Source organism: Tetrahymena thermophila, assembly GCF_000189635.1.
Source record: "Tetrahymena thermophila SB210 genomic scaffold scf_8254823, whole genome shotgun sequence".
Taxonomy (NCBI): domain Eukaryota; phylum Ciliophora; class Oligohymenophorea; order Hymenostomatida; family Tetrahymenidae; genus Tetrahymena; species Tetrahymena thermophila.
The window spans coordinates 421,561-443,921 of record NW_002476578.1 but is presented as its reverse complement, the minus strand read 5'-3'; the positions used below and the strand labels follow the sequence as shown (position 1 = coordinate 443,921).

The following is a 22,361-nucleotide window of genomic DNA, read 5'->3' as shown; positions in this document are numbered from 1 at the left end:
TTAACTAATGCAAATAAGCATTTAATAAATAAATATACTTAGAATAAATAATAAAAACGAAAGGTATGAAAGTAATATTTATTAGCTTAGTATTTAGCATCTAGTTAAAGAATTTATTTAAATTTAGAATAACATAAAAAATGTAAAGATAGATGTCATTTTTAAATATAATTTTAAAAAAGATTTAGATTTCTACTATAAATTAGACTCTATTTAATCTATATTTTAGGGTAAGAAAATAAAAATTTATTACTGATAATAAACATTTATAGAACTCGAATGAAAATAAATCAGTTTTGCCAAAACTAAAATAATTTCAACTATATAATTTAAAAATTATAACTTCACTTACTCTTAATTATCTATGTGTTTTACTTTTTATTAAATACTGATATTTTCTTTTCATTATTACAAAATTTAGTTATACTTATTTTTTTTGGTAGAATTTATCAATAAATCTTAATAAGGAAGTACCAACCTTATTTAATTACTTCAAACTATCTTTCAACCTTTATAACTAAGTAATTAACTATTCAACCACAGTATAAAATCTAAGTAGGTATTACAAAAAAATAAGGGTGTACCATCTATTTATTATTTTAGTTTTTATGGAAAAAAATTAATTTTATGCTAATTAAATTAAAGCTTTACAGATCCCAATTTTTATGCTTTTAGTAAGATTTAAGATTTTATTTATTTATTTAAGAAACTCTTATTTTAGAATTTTAGTAATTCAAATATTAAAAGGAATAGTAAAAATTCTTTTGAACATTATTTATCAATAAAATGTATTTTCCTTTAAAAATGATTTTAATAATTATTACTAAAAGTTAATTTATTTAACAAAAAACATATTAAAACTTGACATTTTTCAATAAAATATTAAAATTTACTAAATTAAATAACATTAAATAGATTAAAGATGAGATTAAAATTAATTTTTTGTGCTTTAATCTTTTACATAAAATTAAAATTAATATAATATTATTTTTTTTTTTAAATCAATTTTATAAAAATTTTGAAATCATAATTCTTTTTTTTTAGATACAATAAAAAAAAGTTTTATATGAATTAAACTATTAATTAAAGAATGAAGATTTGCATTATAAATATGAAAAAACTTTTCCTAAAAAATTGAAGAAAAAAAATTTCAAATAAAAGATATAGATAGATTATTTTAACAAACATTCAACAATAAATTATAATCAATTTTTTGGTTCAAAATAATTTCCTTTCTTCTTTTGGCAAGTTCTATTTATTAAAATGTATCCTTCTTTACAAGAATCACATGAATTAGGATCCATTGCTCTAATACAAGAATTACAAGATTCATGACAATATCTTAAATTAGTTTTAGAATTTTTTAAACATTGATAATTGCTGTAAGTGTAATCTTAAACACAACTTAAGCATTTGTCATCATAATCTTCACAAGTCTCACAAGGAAACGAGCATGGTTTGCAATATAAACCTCTATCAGAATACTCTCCAAGTCGGCAAAGAATGGTACAGCTTTAACTTTTACTGTTATAATTATATCCTTAAATACAGCTAGTACACTAACTTGGATTAAATTCACAGCTCTCACAAGGATATGCACATTGTTTACATAAATTAACACTCTAGTCTAAGTATTCACCATACTTACATTCTGGGATACATCTACCTTAATTTCTGTTTAATTTAAATCCATTTTAACACGAAGTGCAAAAATCAGAATATCTGTCACAAGTCTAACAATTATTTTTGCATGGAAGGCATTATCCATTGCTTAAATAGTTACAATCATAACATGATTAGCAAGCAAATGCATTATTACTTTAATTGCATTATTTACAAGTATGATGACATTTTTAATAGCTTTCATTTATAACACATGTCTATGTTCTTATATTATAAGAATATCCATCAGCACATTCAGTGCAGTTATCATAATAATTTATACATTTTCTACATGAATTGCTACATTTTTAACATCTTCCATACTAATTAATGAATGATCCATCTTAGCATTTATCTTCATAACAAGAATTTTTTGAAAGAGTAAAGCCATGTTTACAACTTGTGCATCTATTACTGTATATATCACAAGTGGCACAAATTCGATCACAATATTTACATTTATTATCAAAATCCAAGAATTCTCCTTCATAACAAACCGGATTAAATTATTAACACTAAAATGTTTAAGAATTGTAAATATAACCAGAAATACAGCTTTAACATTTATTTGGTAAATTGAAGCAAGAAGCGCAAGGTAATTCACATTATTAACATTGATAATCTTTATCCAAATATTCGTTACTTTTACATCTAGGTAAATTATTTATGCAAAGACCTGTCAAAGGATCTTTTGAGAAACCTTATTAGCAAGAAGTGCAATTTGTTGAAATTCCAAAACATGTTTAGCAAGAACTGTGACATTAAAGACATTCATAGTTGTTTAAAAATTATTTCTATTTGCAAGAAGTACATTAAAAAGCATTTTTTTCACAAGTTTAACATTTACCGCTACATTAATAGCATTCACCATTTATCAAATACATCCCATCTTTACATTTAGTGCATGAGTAGGGATCATTATTTCTACTACATTAATCACAGGTTTCATGACAAAAACTATTTGTAGGAATGCAAGATTTATAATAAAAATCATAAATATAACCTGATAAGCAGGTAATGCAATTATCACTGTAAAATTGGCAAGTAGCACATGGTTATTAACATTTTTAGCAGTTCCCTTTTGAATCTTGGAACTCATCTGATCTACATGTAGGTACACATATATCATAATATGAATCTAAATAGTATCCTTTTGCGCATTCGTTGCATTTTTTAGGATTTTCTGTACAACCATGGCAGCTTTTATCACAAGGAACGCATTAATTATTTGACATCACATGATTAAAAGCACATCTTATACAAGCTTTTGGGTCTAAAACTAATGTACATGTATCACAACTTTCATGGCAGTTATAGAAACACCTTTTTTTACTAGCGCTATATTCCCAACCTTAAACACATTTAATACAATTATTACCTCTCATTGTACAGATGGAGCAAGATTAGTCACATTTTTAGCATTCCCCATATTCGTTTAAGAAAAAACCATCTCGACATAAAGTACATTTTGTAGGATCCCTAAAAGCAGAACAGTCAAGACAAGAACTATCACAAGAATTTTCAGAAACACATTTTCCACTAAATCTATCCATAAAGTATCCCTAACTGCAAGTAGTACATTCAGTAGATGAGTTGAAGCAATTTTCACAAGGTGATTAGCAATGTTGACATGTATTTCTAGAATCTAAATATTTTCCAGCTGGACATGAAGTGCATTAGTTTGAATTAGGTCCTGAGCACGATTGACAACTTGAATAACAAATCATTTCAACACATTTATTTCCTTAAAGAGAATAGCCATCATTACAAGAAAGACATTAATTAGAAGCTGAACCAAAGCAAGCTGAGCAGTTTACTGAGCACAATGTACAGTTACCTGTAAATTTTTCTCCATAATACTTATAAGGACAAGTAGGTTTACATGTATTATCTAAATTTTTAAACTATCCACGTGGACAATTTTAAACACATCTATTGCTATCCCAGACATATTCTTCAGGACATCTTTAAGAGCAATCAGCTCCAGCATATCCTTTGAGGCAAACACAATAGCCATTATTACACACACCACTATTAGAGCAATTATTTGGACAAGACTTAGGGAAATTGCAAAATAAGTCAAAATCATGAGGACATCTCATAGTACCTTAAGTAGTTTTAGTTTATTCAGCTAAGTTAATAACTTGATTAGGATAATTACAAGTTACATATTCATCATCCCAAACATTTACTTTAATAGATGATAAATCATTTGCACATTAAGCTTTAAAGCATCTTCCTTTTATATCTAAAATTTCATGACCCTTGATGTTTGCATTAGATCTGAAACATTTTGACCCTTTTCCAGTGTTTTATCTTAGAATTTCATCAGGTTTAAATTAATATGAATCACAATAACCATTTCTATATGTATAAATTATTTTACATTAAGAAAAATCATCATAATTTTAGAGACTGCCAATTCCTTCATAGTAAAAATCACAAGATTCTTAAGTATTATTTGGGAATTCATGTAAGTCCTTTGCAGTATTACATGAATTGTTAAAAAAATCACATCCTTTATTTTTACCCCAATATATAGGATTGAGAAAATTAGAATTGATTTCAGCATAGTAGCCAGTATCAAGAAGTAAAGCAGCTGTAAATTCAGAAATAGAATAAATGCGTTAAACAATACTAGCAGTCATGAATTCATTAGAAAGTAAATCTCTTTCCCAGTGAGAACCCATAGATCCGGATCCTCCTTAATTTTCTAGATACATACCATTAATTGAAGGACAGTTATAATGATTTCTAGAGACTCTTAAAATATTTTTAGAAGATATTTTTAGAACATTATCTATTTACCATCTTGTTTCACTTGTCAAAATCTTACTTACATTATTTTCTCCATAAGGTTTATTTGTATCAGGATCGATCCAGTATTAGACGCTTTTACCTGTAAAGCCTAGAATATGTAAAATTTCATGTAGTGAAGTAGAGAAATTATCTTAGAAGGATTAAGTTGAAGATTCATCTATATCCATAGCGCCTATATTAAATAGGACTCTTCCAACATTTGGCTAGGGATCTAACTAACACCAGACTATTCAAAGATTAAAAAATTGTTAATTAAAATTTTTACATAATAAAGCTTACTTGCATTTGCTAAAGTCTAGGATTTAGGTAAATTTGAGTATGTAACAAATATATGTAAATCAGAATTCTCAACACCTATTTTTTTTATGTACTACGGGATTTTAATATCATAACAATTTTCATTATCCCAAATATATTTAAGAGGTCCTTGTCTTGGATAAACTTTGATTAGCTTAGTTAAATATATTTGAGCAGCATACATGATTTTTTTTAAGTATTCCTTTTTACTAGGAGTCATTCCATCACCATTTAGAGGATTTTCAAGCTCATAGAAATCTAGAGTAATTCTAATTGGTTAAGGTTCATAACTTTTAAGTATCCTGTTTCCATATTTCTCTTCAAAGGTTTCTAAATAATCCTTGGGAACCATTTCACTTAAATCTATTTCATCTTATAAACAAGAGTTCACTGCTTCTTATTTATTAACATTTTATGCATATACTATGAAGATAGTATAAAGCATTAATATAGCAGATTTGTTCATTTTCAAAATTATTTACATTAAAATTTTTACTTTTAAATTTTTCATTAAATATTATAAAATATTTAGTAATTAAAGCTTGATTTCTTTGCTATATAAGCTATAAAATAATGAAGGTTACTTTTATTTTATTTATTTTTATTAATTACTATAACTTAAGGTTTTAATAAATCAATAAGAGATTGTTCAATACAAAAATTTTAAATTAAAGAATATAAATTTTAAAATAAATGCTATTTTAAGGTAATGGACAGAATTCTTTTTAAAATAATTTTGAATTAACATTATATTTATTTTTAAAATTTATATTTTATCAATTTATTTTAATATATTTAAAAAGGTGTTACAACTTAGAAAAATATAAATCACAATTATTATGAATATTAATTAAATTTATCATACTAGTTATAATAAGTAATAAATAAAAGCCAAATAATCCAAAAACTAAATCCCTTTTGATTAAATTATCTAAATAAAATTATTAAATAAAAAAATAGATAAAAGCTAATTATTTATTTATTTATGGTCAGTAAACAATATTTTTTTGAAATTTATCAATTTACATTTTCTATTTTTAAGCTGTAGATAAATTTAAAAATTTAAATGAGTAAATTTATTTTTTAGAGACTATAAGTTTCTAAAAACTAATTTTTGATGTATCATGAAATTTATCATACTTAAAATTCTAAAAACTAAATAAATAAAATATTAAAAATAAAATGAAAATTTTATTAAAAAGCTGATTTCATATTTAACCTTAAATTATTTAAAAATAAAAATAAATATTATGCTAAAAATTAAAATTGATTTTTAGTATAAATATCTTTGCTTATATTTTTATTAGACTGAAGATAGAAAAAAATGAACAATATTTATTACTAGCTCAATAATATAATAGTACTTAAATTTAATCAGAATTTATATTTACAATTATTTGAAACAAGATAAAACCTAGTGGATATTATTTTATTTATTTTTTATAAACTGTACTGAATCTAGTAACCTAAAAAGAATTAATTAGATATTACTAAAAATATTATTAATTTAAGTATTAGGTCTAGAATCATTAACTTTATATTAATGAAGCAAAAAATATATGCCAATCTTACCAAAATTCCAAATAGAATTTTATAAATTTATAATATTTAAATTTTCATTTGAATATTCAATTTAAAGTTAATTAAACAATCTTGTTATGTAATAGACTCATAAATATTCTATTTATATAATAAATACATTTTTAAAAATTAAAAAGAATATTTTTTTAATAAATAGAATATAAAGCTAAAATGTTATTTAAATTAGTTAAATTTAATTAATGATGATAATAATTTAATCAAGCTGGGTCTATAAATAGTAATTTTGAAAATTAAATTCAACTAGTTTATTTCCATTGATCTTTTGATAAATTATATATATATATATTTTTCTTCATTTATTAAACATTTATGTGTTCTATGATACTATATATTGTTACAATCTGACTCTATTTATAGACTAAGGTTCATTATTCACTTTTTCTAATTTTAGTTTTATTATGTTTAAAATTAAATTAAAAAATTCTTAGAGTTTAAAATATAAAATATTCTAAGTATAATTCAAACCTTATTATTAAGGTATTAATAGTAATATATTTTAATAAATTATATAAAAGTTAATATTAAATCAAGAAATGCTTAATTTTTAAAAATAAAAACATCAAATCTAAATTAAATGTGGATTCATTTATGAGAAATCTTTTAAAAGATTTTTTATATTATTTGTAATGTCTTCTAATGTTATATTTATTATCTCAGATTATCAAAATAAATTAATAAACATTAATTTTAAACTTGTTCCTTCAGTCTAAGATTTTTTTTAATGCACAAATTTATTACTTAAGTTCATAACCAAATTTATGTTAACATTGAGCTTTTCTCTAAAATAAATCATCAAACTTAACATAGTCCAACTATTTTCATAACTTACTATTTTTAAAAATTTGCAAATATTATTCTTTTAAATGTATTTCAGATTCCACGATAAATCTTAATTTTTAGTTACATCTAAGATAATCAGCTTGATTTAATTTAACATGATGTATAGTAAGTAATTAGGACTATTTTATATATAAATAAGTTTATTGGTTTCAAAATAATGATAAGTTTAAGCAACAATATATAATATTGATGGATCTACTTTGTACTTGATCATTAATTACTTAAGCTATAAAATTTTATAAATGTCAAGATATAAAACTAAATATTTGGCATAACGATAAAGATGTTAATTTTCTTTTGCTATAATAAATGTAATTTTTAATTTCATTATTTATATTCTTTTCTTCCTCTCTCATTTATTTATTATTTAATAATATCGTATTTGATAAAAAATTTCATGCCCCATATTTAAATTGTGTTTGATCTATCTATCACTTTATATTTTCAATTTATGGTTAATTTTTTGAGAATATTAAATATATTTTTAATTTAATTACAAATATATTATTTGAGAAATATGATTTTATTTCAATTTTGATTAAATAAAATAGGGATTAATGACTAAATCATTTTATTTTAAAATAATATATACTTAGAATATTATACTTAATCTTCTTATTTAAAGGCAAAATATGTTTTAAAGACTATAACAATTTTAATGTAAAAAATATATTTTAATACTTAATTAAAACAATTAAAAAATTATCTCAATTTTTAGGGCCAGAATAGTTGCCTTTCTTTCTTAGGCAAGCTCCATTTATTAATTCATATCCTTCTCTACAGGAATCACATGAACGAGGATCCATAGCTTTTGTACAGGTATTACAAGATTCATGACAGCCTCTTGCACTTTACTTTGAATTCTATTAGCAATAGTAGTTATTGTAAGTATAACCTGAGACACAACTCAAACATCTGTTGTCATAATATTCGCAAGTTGCACATGGAGATGAGCAAGGTTTGCATGTCTAATCTCTATCAACATATTATCCAGGCTAACAAACTATTTCGCAGCTATATCCTTCTTTATTATACTTATATCCTGAAATACAGCTAAGGCATCTATCTGGGTAGTATTCGCAACTTCCACAGTTAGATGTACATGGCTTACATTTGTTATCTTAGTAGTCTAAGTATTCACTTTGTTTGCAACCAGGAGTACATTTACCATAGTTGCTATCTAGATTATAACCTTATTAACATGAAGTACAAAAATCTGAATACCTCTCACATGTTAAACAAGAGTTATTACATTGAAGACATTAGCCTCTATTTAAATATTGGCCATCGTTACATGATTTGCAGGCAGAAGCATTATTAGGTTAGCTACATTCTTTACAAGAAGGATGACATTACTAATTATTTTAGTTTTTAATGCATCTTTAAGTTCTTGGATCTAAAGTATATCCAGTAGCACATTCAGTACAGTTATCTTAATAGTTTACACACTTAGAACAAGACTCACTACATCTTTAGCATCTTCCTTATTAGTTCATGAAGGCTCCATCTTAACAACTAACTGCTGAGCAAGTGTTTCTTGATAGAATAAAGCCAGATTTGCAACTTGTACATCTTTTACTTGTTTAATCACAAGTAGCACAAGAAGAATCACAAGGCTTACATTTATTATCCTAATCTAAGAACTATCCATCTTCGCATGTAGGATAATCATATTCGCATTAGTATGTTTGATTGTTCAATTTGTAACCAGAAATACAGCTAGAACATCTGTTAGGGTAGTAGAAACAAGAAGCACAAGGTGAACTACACTTCTAGCATTTATTATTTCTATCCATGTATTCATCACTTTTGCAAACAGGTGTACTGTCTACACAAAGACCTGTCTTTGGGTCTTTTGAGAAACCATTTTGACAAGAAGTACAGTTTGTTGAAATTCCATCACAAGTTAAACAAGAACTATGACATTTCATGCATTCTTTATTTTACAAGAACTCATCCCTTCTGCAAGAAGTACAACTATTAGCATCTCTATCGCAAGTTTAGCATTTATTACTACAGTATTAGCATCTTCCAGATTATAAGTACATTCCATCTCTGCAAGATGTACATGCATTTGGGTCATCATATCTATTACATTATCCACAACTTTCATGACATTAATTTCTTGTAGGTTTACAAGATTTATATTATGCATCATAAGTATAACCAGCTATGCAACTATTGCAATAGTCACTATAAGATTAGCATGTGGCACAAGGAGATGTACACTTTTAACAGCTTCCTTATCTATCTTGGAATTCATCAGATTTACAAACAGGGATGCAAGTTTGATAATTTGAATCTAGTTTGTACCCTCTTTCACAATTTGTACATTTTTTAGGATTATCTGTACATCCATAACATCCTTTATCACAAGGTACGCATAAATTATTCTGCATAACATAATTAAAAGCACATCTTTTACAAGCTGTAGGATCTTTACGAATTATACAGGTATCACAGCTTTCATGACAATCCATACGGCATCTTTTATTATATTCATCATATTCCCATCCATCTGCGCATTTTATACATTTATTTTCTCTTTCAGCACATGTTGCACAAGATTCGTCACATTTTTAACATCTACCTTCTTTATTTAGGAATTAACCATCTCTACAAGAAGTGCATTTAGTGGGATCTCTAAAAGCTGAGCATTCAAGACAAGAGCTATCACATGTATTCATAGATACACATTTACCAATAAACTTATCCATTTCATATCCTTATCCACAAGTCGTACACTCAGTAGCTGAATTGAAACAATTTTCACAAGGATATTAGCATGGTTAGCAAGTTTTTCTAGAGTCCAAATATTAACCAGCAGGGCAAGAAGTGCATTGATTTGAATTTGGACCAGAGCATGATTGACAGCTAGAGTGGCAGGTAGTATCAACACATTAATTTCCTTAAAGCGAGTATCCATCATTACAAGATAAACATTGATTGTATGAAGGACCAAAGCATGCTGAACAATTAACAGAACAGAGAACACAGCTACCAGTGGCTTGATCTCCATATTATTTGTATGGACAAGTGGGCTTACAAGTGTTATCAAAGTTTTTGAATTATCCAGAGGGGCAGTTATAAACACAACGAGCACCATCCCAAACTTAACCTTCACCACATCTTTTAGAGCAATCAGCACCACCATATCCTTTGAGACATACACAATAACCATTATTACAGACACCATTGTTAGAGCAGTTATTGGGGCATGACTTAGGGAAATTACAAAACAAATCAAAATCATGAGGACATTTCATAGTACCTTGAGTTGTTTTAGTTTGATCAGCTAAGTTAATGACTTAATTGGGGTATTTGCAAGTAACATATTCATCACCCCATACATTAACTTTAATAGAAGATAGATCATCTGCACATTGAGCCTTAAAGCATCTACCATTCATATCTAAAACTTCATTTCCTTTGACATTAGCATTAGATCTAAAGCATCTTGAACCGGTACCAGTATTTTATCTCAATCTTTCATCAGGTTTAAACTAATCAGATTCGCAATAAGCATTTGAGTATGAATAAATAGTTTTACATTAAGAGAAGTAATCATAATTATGTAGACCACCAATACCTAAAGAAAAGAAATCGCAAGATTCTTTTACACTGTCATCTGGGAACTCAGGGAAATATTTTCCAGTATTACAAGTTTTATTGAAAAAATCACATCCCTTATTTTTACCCCAATAAATAGGCATAAGAAGGTTAGAATTAATTTCAGCATAATAACCAGTATCTAAGAGAAGAGCAGCTGTAAATTTAGATATAGTGTAGACACCATAAACAATACTACCTGTCATAAATTCATTTCCAAGTAAATCCCTTTCCCAATGAGAACCCATAGAGCCACCACCACCTTAATTTTCAAGATACATACCATCTATTGAAGGGCAATTGTAGTGATCTCTAGAAACTTTCAAAATATTTTTAGAGAGCACTTTAATTACATTATCTACCTCCCATCTTCTTTCTCTTTTCATAACCTTATATTCATTTGCTCCTCCGTAAGGTTTATTTGTTTCAGGATCAATCCAATAAGAAACACTGCTACCTGAAAAACCTAAAATATGGAGAATTTCATGTAAAGAAGTAGAGAAATTATCTTAAAAAGATTAAGTTGAAGATTCATCAATATCCATAGTACCAATATTAAATTTAACTCTTCCAACATTAGGGTTAGGATCTAACTGGCACCATACTATTTTTATAAAATAATATTTTAATATTTAGTATAAAAAAAATTTAATTTTTACTTGCATTTGCTAAATAGGTTGTGTTTGGTTGATTAGCATATGTGACGAAAATATGTATATCTGAGTTATCAATACCCACTGTCTTTATTTCCTCTGAAACCTTAACATCATAGCATGTATCACCACTCCAGTTATACTTAATAGGTTTTTATCTAGGAATTACTTTAATGAGTTTATTCAAATATGTTTGAGCAGCATACATAATTTTCTTTAAATATTCCTTAATGTTTGGAGTAAGTCCTTCACCGTTTTTAGGATTATCGAGCTCTTTGAAATCGAGAGTTATTCTAATAGGCTAAGGTTCAGAACTCTAAAGTTTTCTGTTTCCATAGTTTTCATCAAAGGTTTCTAAGTAATCTTTAGGTACAATTTCGCTCATATCTATCTCATCTTGTAGACAAGTATTGACGACCTATTTGTTAGTATTATGAGCATTTACTAACAAAGCAACTAATAGCAGTAAAATAGTAAATTTATTCATTTTTAAAGTTTACTTTTGTTTTTTAAACTTTTTTTTATATAATAAATTATGTTAAAAAACAGAATATCTAAATCTTATTTTTATACATGTTTGTTCTATTAACAAATGAGAAACATTTAAAATATATGTTTTCTTTTACATAAAAGCATGAATAATTAATTACGGATTAGTTTTTTCTGATGAATTACAACATCATATTATATTTACTTAGCGTAATAAGTGATGATTATACTTTTTTGAAAAATTAATAAATTTATTATCCAAGGTAAAAGGAAGTATTTTGTAATAAAATAAATAGATATATATTTTCTTAAATAAAAATAAATTTTAAATTGATAAAAAATATTTTATAATGCTTTAATTGTATAGATAATTATTTTTTATAATGTATAATATTTACAAAATTAGATGTGTTTAAATTAATATCTTAATTAAATATTTACTGGATTAATAAAAATTGAAATTATATAAATCATACTAAAATTATTAATGCTATTAAAATACAAACTTAAATCAATGATTCAAAATCATTTAATTTTATCCAATTTGTTTGATGTAAAGCAAATTTAATCGAATCCATATAAATAATTATTAATCACCACAAACTAAAAAGATATTTTTCATTTTGTTTAAAATACTTAAAAACCATTAATTATTTGTAAAATAAGCCTAAATCATTTTTTAACACATTCTATTTATGTTTTATAAATTAAGTAAAACAATTAATATTTAATACCTTTTCTCTAAATTCTAGTCCTTTTTATTGGCTAACAGTATCTTAAATGGTAAAAAAAATTAATTTAAGTATCTAGGATATTTTCAATTTTCTTAAAATGTATTTTTGTTTAAAAAACTAAGGTATTTTTTAAGGAATATTGTAAAGAATTTTTTAATTATTATTTAGTCAATTAATATTTGATAATTGAATATATTTTCAAATATAAAACAATATTTTTTTAAGATAGAGTATTATATTATATTTTATTTATAAATATGAATCATAATTAAAGTTTAACTTAAATTAAAATATTTTTCAAGTTTAAATGATAAAAGGGGGAAATAAGTTTTAACAGTTTAAAAAAATAAATATTTTACTATTTATGATATTTGAAATATAATAAAGAAATGAAACAATATCATCAAATAAATACGTAATTTATAACGCAATTTATATTTTAACATGTTTATGGTATTCAGTATGAGATTGTCTGCACTCAAAAATAATAGGCCATTAATATTCCTATTTTTTATAGAACTAACAAGTTTAATATTAGTAAATAGATTAATCTAGACTAAATATTTTGATTGTAAGTATATATAATTTTATTTAATTAAAATGTTAAGCTTACTTATTTTCCTATCTCTAAATCTATTTGTAAATTCAATAAGTAATATTACATTTTTTGAATAAATTTAAATATTATTTATACTTCTTATACATTTTTAATAATAAAGAGTTATGTTAATAGAAAATGTAAATATACTAGTTTACTTTTACAACTTTTTATATATTTAGAATATTTTAAGTTTATATTTTTTATAGTTTTAGAACAAATAAGCTTAAACTGTGAATATAGATTATTTTTAAAATCAAAAGCAATACACATTCCGATAATTTTAATTAGATTTTAAAAATATCGATTTACCACTCATTTCTAGCTTTATAATTTAGAGTCACTAATTTTTATGTTTTAACAATTATTTAATTATAAGTTCATAAAATTTAATTTAATTGAAATGTTAAGCTTACTTATTTATTTTTGCTTGTTATCTATCTATCTATTAATTTACATATACAATAAGTATTTTATTTATTTCAATATACAATAGTATAACTTCAACTTATATAAATATTTAATATAAAGAAAAGTGTTTATAGATAATGGAAAAATAGTTTTTAAAATTGTTGTTTATATAATTTGAAAGTTGTAAATTTATTTTTATGATACCTATAGAACCAAAAATCTTTAATTTTTGTGAAAATAGATTATTTCGAGTATTTAGCAACAATGCAAATTCTGATAGTTTTAATTAGATTTAAAAATTAATTATTGATTTACCACTCATATCTAGCTATTTAATTTAGAGTAACTAATTGTTATGTTTAAATAGTTCTAACACAATTATATTAGCTATATTATAAAAGAAAATGGAAGAATTCTAAAAATTTTTAGAAATGTAGCAGAAAAAATAGATAAAACCAGATATATAAGTAAATGAATATAAATATAAAATGAGGAATGTGAGTCATACTTTTTAAAAGAAATCAATTTACTTATATTTAATAATAACTTCATTATCTTATCAAATATTTAGTTCTAATGACTATTTATTTTTGTATTATTCAATATAAGTGATTCATTCATTATCTTATGGATTAGAAAATTAAATGAAAAATAATAATACTTAAGAATCAAATTTATTTTAAAGAAATACATTAATAAAGGAAAAATTTACTCTAAGATTAATTTAATCTTTTGAAATATTCAAATTTATACAAAAATTTCTTTAATTATTTAAATTATTTTTTTTATTCATTAGAAATATTATTTTATAATTTTGTTGATTTGAATGGAAAATATTGGTTATTAATTTTTTTTCTTTTACCTTTACTAACAAACTACACGAAATTATAATATTTATTGATACAAAAACTAATTTAAAATCTTATAATTTTACAAAATAATAAGTATACTTTAATTAGATTTCACTTACCTAATACTATTTATATATTGAAATGTATATTATTTTATCACTTAATTATTTATAATTATAATAAAATTTTTTAAAAATTTTTATGTAATATTTAAATCATCCTTAAATTCATAAGCAATATAAAATTTAAAATTAATATCACAAACTTAAAAAATACAAAATTTAAATTACAAAATCATTAAAGTATATTTTATTTTTTATATAATTACCCTCCTTTTTTAAATCTTAAAATATTCCATTATTGTGCCCTCATTTTACAAATTAAATTTGATTCATAAATACATATAAAAAAATTAAAAAAGATATTTTATATTTAATTTTAAAACCTAATGGTTATGTACTGTTTAGCAGCAATAGCCATTTTTTAAAATAGCAAAGTGCTATATAACAATTTTAATGTAAAAAATATATTTTAATACTTAATTAATATAATTAAAAAATATATTTTAATACTTAATTAATATAATTAAAAAATTATCTCAATTTTTAGGGCCAGAATAGTTGCCTCTCTTTCTTAGGCAAGCCCCATTTATTAATTCATATCCTTCTCTACAGGAATCACATGAGCGAGGATCCATAGCTTTTGTACAGGTATTACAAGATTCGTGACAACCTCTTGCACTTTACTTTGAATTCTATTAGCAATAGTAGTTATTGTAAGTATAACCTGAAACACAACTCAAACATCTGTTGTCATAATATTCGCAAGTTGTACATGGAGATGAGCAAGGTTTGCATGTCTAATCTCTATCAACATATTATCCAGGCTAGCAAACTTTTTCACAGCTATATCCTTCTTTATTATACTTAAATCCTGAAATACAGCTAAGACATCTATCCGGGTAGTATTCGCAACTTCCACAATTAGATGTGCAAGGCTTGCATTTGTTATCTTAGTAGTCTAAATATTCACTTTTTTTGCAATCAGGAGTACATTAACCGTAGGTGCTATCTAGATTATAACCTTGCTAACAAGAAGTACAAAAATCTGAATACCTGTCACATGTTAAACAAGAGCTATTACATTAAAGACACTAACCTCTATTTAAATATTGTCCATCATTACAGGATTTGCAGGCAGAAACATTATTAGGTTAGTTGCATTCTTTACAAGAGGGATGACATTACTAATTATTTTAGTTTTTAATGCATCTTTAAGTTCCTGTATCTAAAGTATATCCACTAGCACATTCAGTACAGTTATCTGAATAGTTTACACACTTAGAGCAAGACTCACTACATCTTTAGCATCTTCCTTATTAGTTCATGAAGGTTCCATCTTAGCAATTAGCTGCTTAGCAAGTGTATCTTGACAGAACAAAACCATATTTACAACTTGTACATCTTTTACTTGTTTAATCACAAGTAGCACAAGAGGAATCACAAGGCTTACATTTATTATCCTAATCTAAGAACTATCCATCTTGGCATATAGGATAATCATATTCACATTAGTATATTTGAGTGTTCAATTTATAACCAGAAATACAGCTAGAACATCTGTTATGATAGTAGAAACAAGAAGCACAAGGTGAACTACATTTCTAACATTTATAATTTCTATCCATGTATTCATCTGTTTTGCAAACAAGTGTACTGTCTACACAAAGACCTGTCTTTGGGTCTTTTGAGAATCCATTTTGACAAGAAGTACAGTTTGTTGAAATTCCATCACAAGTCAAACAAGAACTATGACATTTCATACATTCTCTATTTTATAAGAACTCATACCTTCTGCAAGATGTACAAATATTAGCATCTCTATCACAAGTTTTGCATTTATTACTGCAGTATCGACATCTTCCAGATAACAAGAACATTCCATCCCTACAAGATGTACATGCACTATGGTCATCATATCTATTACATTGTCCACAACTTTCATGACATTTATTTGTAACAGGCTAACAAGATTTATATTAGGCTTCATAAGTATAACCAGCTATACAACTATTACAATAGTAATTATAATATTCGCATGTGGCGCAAGGAGATGCACATTTTTAACAGTTTCCATTTCCATCTTGGAATTCGTCAGAATTACAAATGGGGACACAAGTTTGATAATTTGAATCTAGTTTATACTTTCTATTACAATTAGTACATTTTTTAGGATTTTCTGTACATCCATAACAACTTTTATCGCAAGGTATACATAGATTATTCTACATAACGTAATTATGTGCACACGTTTTGCAAGCTATCGGATTTTAACGAGCTGTACATGTATCACAACTTTCATGGCAATCCATACGACATCTTTTTTTATATTCATCATATTCCCATCCGTCAGCACATTTTATGCATTTATTTTCTCTTTCAGCACATGTAGCACAAGATTCGTCACATTTTTAACATCTACCTTTTTTATTTAGGAATTAACCATCTCTACAAGAAGTGCATTTAGTGGGATCTCTAAAAGTTGAGCATTCAAGACAAGAGCTATCGCATGTATTCATAGATACACATTTACCAATAAATTTATCCATTTCATATCCTTATCCACAAGTTGTACACTCTGTAGCTGAGTTGAAACAATTTTCACAAGGATATTAGCATGGCTGGCAAGTTTTTCTAGAGTCCAAATACTAGCCAGCAGGGCAAGAAGTACATTGATTTGAATTTGGACCAGAGCATGATTGGCAGCTAGAGTGGCAGGTAGTATCAACACATTAGTTTCCTTAAAGCGAATATCTATCATTACAAGATAAACATTGATTGTATGAAGGGCCAAAGCATGCTGAACAGTTATCATAGCAGAGAACACAACTACCAGTCGCTTTATCTCTATATTATTTGTATGGGCAAGTGGGCTTGCAAGTGTTATCAAAGTTTTTGAATTATCCAGAGGGGCAGTTATAAACACAACGAGAACCATCCCAAACTTAACCTTCACCACATCTTTTAGAGCAATCAGCACCACCATATCCTTTGAGACATACACAATAACCATTATTACAGACACCATTGTTAGAGCAGTTATTGGGGCATGACTTAGGGAAATTACAAAACAAATCAAAATCATGAGGACATTTCATAGTACCTTGAGTTGTTTTAGTTTGATCAGCTAAGTTAATGACTTAATTGGGGTATTTGCAAGTAACGTATTCATCACCCCATACATTAACTTTAATGGAAGATAGATCATCTGCACATTAAGCCTTAAAGCATCTACCATTCATATCTAAAACTTCATTTCCTTTGACATTAGCATTAGATCTAAAGCATCTTGATCCGGTACCAGTATTTTATCTCAATCTTTCATCAGGTTTAAACTAATCAGATTCGCAATAAGCATTTGAGTATGAATAAATAGTTTTACATTAAGAGAAGTAATCATAATTATGTAGACCACCAATACCTAAAGAAAAGAAATCACAAGATTCTTTTACACTGTCATCTGGGAACTCAGGGAAATATTTTCCAGTATTACAAGTTTTATTGAAAAAATCACATCCCTTATTTTTACCCCAATAAATAGGCATAAGAAGGTTAGAATTAATTTCAGCATAATAACCAGTATCTAAGAGAAGAGCAGCTGTAAATTTAGATATAGTGTAGACACCATAAACAATACTACCTGTCATAAATTCATTTCCAAGTAAATCCCTTTCCCAATGAGAACCCATAGAGCCACCACCACCTTAATTTTCAAGATACATACCTTCAATAGATGGACATTTGTAGTGATTTCTAGATACTTTCAAAATATTTTTAGAGAATAATTTAATAACATTGTCTACTTCCCATCTTCTTTCTTATTTCATAATTTTAAATACATTCTTATTTCCATATGGTTTATCTGTATCAGGATCAATCCAAAAAAAAACACTGCTACCTGAAAAACCTAAAATGTGGAGAATTTCATGTAAAGAAGTTGAGAAATTATCTTAAAAAGACTAAGTTGATGATTCATCAAAATCCATACCAGCAATATTAAATTTAACTCTTCCAATATTAGGTCTAGGATCTAAAGAGCACCATACTAATTAATTTTTTTAAAATGTTTAAAAATATACTATTTATTGAGAATAAAATTTATTACTTGCATTTGCTAAATAAAAAGCTTTTGGTTCATTTGAATAGGTAACAAAGATATGTAAATCCGATTTATCTATTCCAACTGTTTTTATATTGTTAGGGAGTTTAACATCTAAGCATTTATCACCACCCCAATTATAGGTGTTAGGTTTTTGTCTAGGATATACTTTAATAAGTTTATTCAGGTATGTTTGAGCAGCATACATAATTTTCTTTAAGTATTCTTTTTTTTAAGGTGTCATTCCATCTCCATTTTAAGAGTTATCAAGTTCATTAAAATCAAGAGTGATCCTAATAGGTTAAGGTTTAGAACTCTAGAGTTTCCTGTTTCCAAAGTTCTCATCAAATGTTTCTAAATAGTCCTTAGGAACTATTTCATTCATGTCAATCTCATCTTGTAAGCAAGTGTTAACAAATTATTGTCTAGTCTATTGAATATTTACTAACAAACTTGTGAGTAAAATTAGTATTTAAACTATTTTCATATTTAAGGTTTATTTTGATGTTTATACTTTTTTATTCTTATTTAAAAAATATTATAAATAGCCGTGATCTTTCTTATTATTTAAAAGCGGATATGTAACTAAATAATGAAAGAAGAAGATATAAATCTTATATATGCAATTTATTAAAAGCACAAATAAATAATCTTTTATAAATGTATTTTGATCAACTATGACAAATAAAATACATAAATAAAACAATTAAATTACTATTTTTAACTCACTATTTCAAACTATTACCAAATTCTTATTTAAAAATAGCATAACAGAAAAGTTAACTATAAAACATTCTTTTATAAAAAACACATAATTATTTTACAAGAAAGAAGGGAAACTAATAAAATTTTTTTTTTTTTGAATTTAATAGGTAAAACAAATATTGCAAAATTTAGTTTTCATTTTATTAATGTGTGAAAAACATATTTACTGGTTTAAAAATAATCTAAACTAAATTATCGTTTTTAATTTTTCAAATAAAATTGATTAATACTATAGCTTTAGCAATTATTTTTTGTATCTATTAATTTTAACTAATAAATTAAGAAACAAGAATATAATTTGTATTAAATGTAACCATAAATTTTATAAGGCTACTTTTTTGCTTAAATAAACTGTCATATTAAATGTTTTTTTAAAGTATATAGAAAGTAAAATATAAATTAATATAGTTTATCCAATTTAAGACTAACTTTAATTCATACTCAAATATATTTTTTCAAAAATAACCCTAAGTTCCCCTATATCTACTTATCCCAATAAGATTGGATTTAATAAATAGAAAATGCATTAAGCTGTATTTAAAATTGTTAAATAATTAAAGCAAGTATAACAAAAATTTGATTTGAAACCATGCAAATTTTAGATTACTAAATAGGTACTATCAGGTAAAAGTAACTAAATCAAATATAAGAATTTGTAACTTAGAAAGTAATTTAATGATAATACAGGAATAATAATTATTTATTAAGTGAATATTCTAAATTTATAAACACCATTAAAAATAAGAATATTTATAATACTCTCTAAAAAGCATTAAATATTTATTTATTTAAAAAAAAATCATTTGTTAATTAATCATTTTTGAGAAAAAAATAATTTATTTTTTAATATATTATGTGTTATTTATGGATATTGCTATTAATAAAGGATAATTAAAATAATTATTTAAACTTTTTAATTATGAACTAATTTTAATCATTTAAAAATTTTTTAATTGTGTGATTAATTTTTTATTATAGATAGTACCATTAAGTTTTGCAAATAGATTAATTTAATGTTAATGATAAAATTATTACTTAATACATTTGTTAGACTTAAGTGTTATGAATAATTATATTTAATTGTAAAATATCTTTTTTCCTATTAATATATTTTTGTTTCTTAAATAAAAATCATATAGAACTATTTAATATTAAAAAGTTTTTATTTAATTTTAATTAATTGTGTAAATAAATTTAGCTGCTTTTATAATTATTTTAACAAATGTTACTTTTTTTAAATTATAAATTATTTAAATTCATCTTAAATTCACTATACAACAAATCTATATTTAGGGTCTCGATAACTTTAAAAAGCTAGTAAAGTATATGGGTCACTTTAATTATATTTTAAAATTTTTAATCCAGTATTCATCTAATACTATCTTATTGGTCATATTTATTTTTTATACCACAATATTTCAATGATATTTTTTAAAGTATCTATCAATAAAAGATTGATTAATTTAAAAATACACATCATTTTAGTTAACTATATAAATTACAATTTGAATGCAATGATTTAATATAGATTAGACTATTAATAAATTATAAATACTATTTTTAAGATACCTAATAAAAAAGAAATGTATAAATATTTAATATATATGCTATTTGTATTATTATCATCTCCAGGATATATGGCTTTAAAATAATCTATTATCAAATTCTCATTTCTTATATAATAATATAAAAATATACTTTTTAATTGTTTTTATACAAAAAAATGTATATACTCTAAATCCTCATTAATTAAGGGCACCCCCATCTTTTAAGCCTACTGTGGGACCCATAATTAAGGTTTTGTACTTTTTCAAAAATGTTGAGTATATGAGAAGGTAAAATTGGGGTTGACGCCATGTACCTAATTTTATATTTTTTGTCTCTTTATTTAAAGTAAATTAAATATAAAATTCTTGATAAGTAGTTTTTTCTAAAATTTTTTCAATTTATGGTTATTATGTGAAAAATATTAAAGATATTTTTAATTTAATTACAACTAGTAAAGATAATGTTAGATAAATATAATTTTATCTCATTTTGATTAAATAAAATAGGGATTATTGGTCAATTTTTTATTTTCAAATTATATATAATTAGTAAATTACACTTAATCTAATTATTTCAAGATAAAATATTTTTATAAAACAAAAACAATTTTAATGTAAATATATATTTTAATACTTAATTAATATAATTAAAAAATTATCTCAATTTTTAGGGCCAGAATAGTTGCCTCTCTTTCTTAGGCAAGCCCCATTTATTAATTCATATCCTTCTCTACAGGAATCACATGAACGAGGATCCATAGCTTTTGTACAGGTATTACAAGATTCGTGACAGCCTCTTGCACTTTACTTTGAATTCTATTAGCAATAGTAGTTATTGTAAGTATAACCTGAAACACAACTCAAACATCTGTTGTCATAATATTCGCAAGTTGCACATGGAGATGAGCAAGGTTTGCATGTCTAATCTCTATCAACATATTATCCGGGCTAACAAACTATTTCGCAGCTATATCCTTCTTTATTATACTTATATCCTGAAATACAGCTAAGGCATCTATCTGGGTAGTATTCGCAACTTCCACAATTAGATGTGCAAGGCTTGCATTTGTTATCTTAGTAGTCTAAATATTCACTTTTTTTGCAATCAGGAGTACATTAACCGTAGGTGCTATCTAGATTATAACCTTGCTAACAAGAAGTACAAAAATCTGAATACCTGTCACATGTTAAACAAGAGCTATTACATTAAAGACACTAACCTCTATTTAAATATTGTCCATCATTACAGGATTTGCAGGCAGAAGCATTATTGGGTTAGTTGCATTCTTTACAAGAGGGATGACATTACTAATTATTTTAGTTTT

At 24.9% G+C, this 22,361-nt stretch overlaps 3 protein-coding genes across 3 annotated transcripts; all 3 read right to left on the bottom strand. All coding sequences in view use genetic code 6, as the record gives it.

Annotated features, from left to right (window-relative positions):
- Positions 1 to 1,205: 1,205 nt before the first annotated feature.
- TTHERM_00541530 (leishmanolysin family protein) lies at positions 1,206 to 5,263 on the bottom strand (the record flags this gene model as incomplete). The annotated part of the gene is made up of 2 exons (XM_971513.2): positions 1,206 to 4,708; positions 4,762 to 5,263. The coding sequence occupies 2 exons, from the start codon at positions 5,261 to 5,263 to the stop codon at positions 1,206 to 1,208; spliced, it is 4,005 nt and encodes a 1,334-aa protein (XP_976606.2).
- Positions 5,264 to 7,928: 2,665 nt separating this feature from the next.
- TTHERM_00541540 (leishmanolysin family protein) lies at positions 7,929 to 11,970 on the bottom strand (the record flags this gene model as incomplete). Its single annotated transcript, XM_971514.1, has 2 exons — positions 7,929 to 11,434; positions 11,490 to 11,970. The coding sequence occupies 2 exons, from the start codon at positions 11,968 to 11,970 to the stop codon at positions 7,929 to 7,931; spliced, it is 3,987 nt and encodes a 1,328-aa protein (XP_976607.1).
- Positions 11,971 to 15,164: 3,194 nt separating this feature from the next.
- Positions 15,165 to 19,211, bottom strand: TTHERM_00541550 (leishmanolysin family protein; the record flags this gene model as incomplete). The annotated part of the gene is made up of 2 exons (XM_971515.2): positions 15,165 to 18,670; positions 18,731 to 19,211. The coding sequence occupies 2 exons, from the start codon at positions 19,209 to 19,211 to the stop codon at positions 15,165 to 15,167; spliced, it is 3,987 nt and encodes a 1,328-aa protein (XP_976608.2).
- Between the last annotated feature and the right edge of the window lie 3,150 nt (positions 19,212 to 22,361).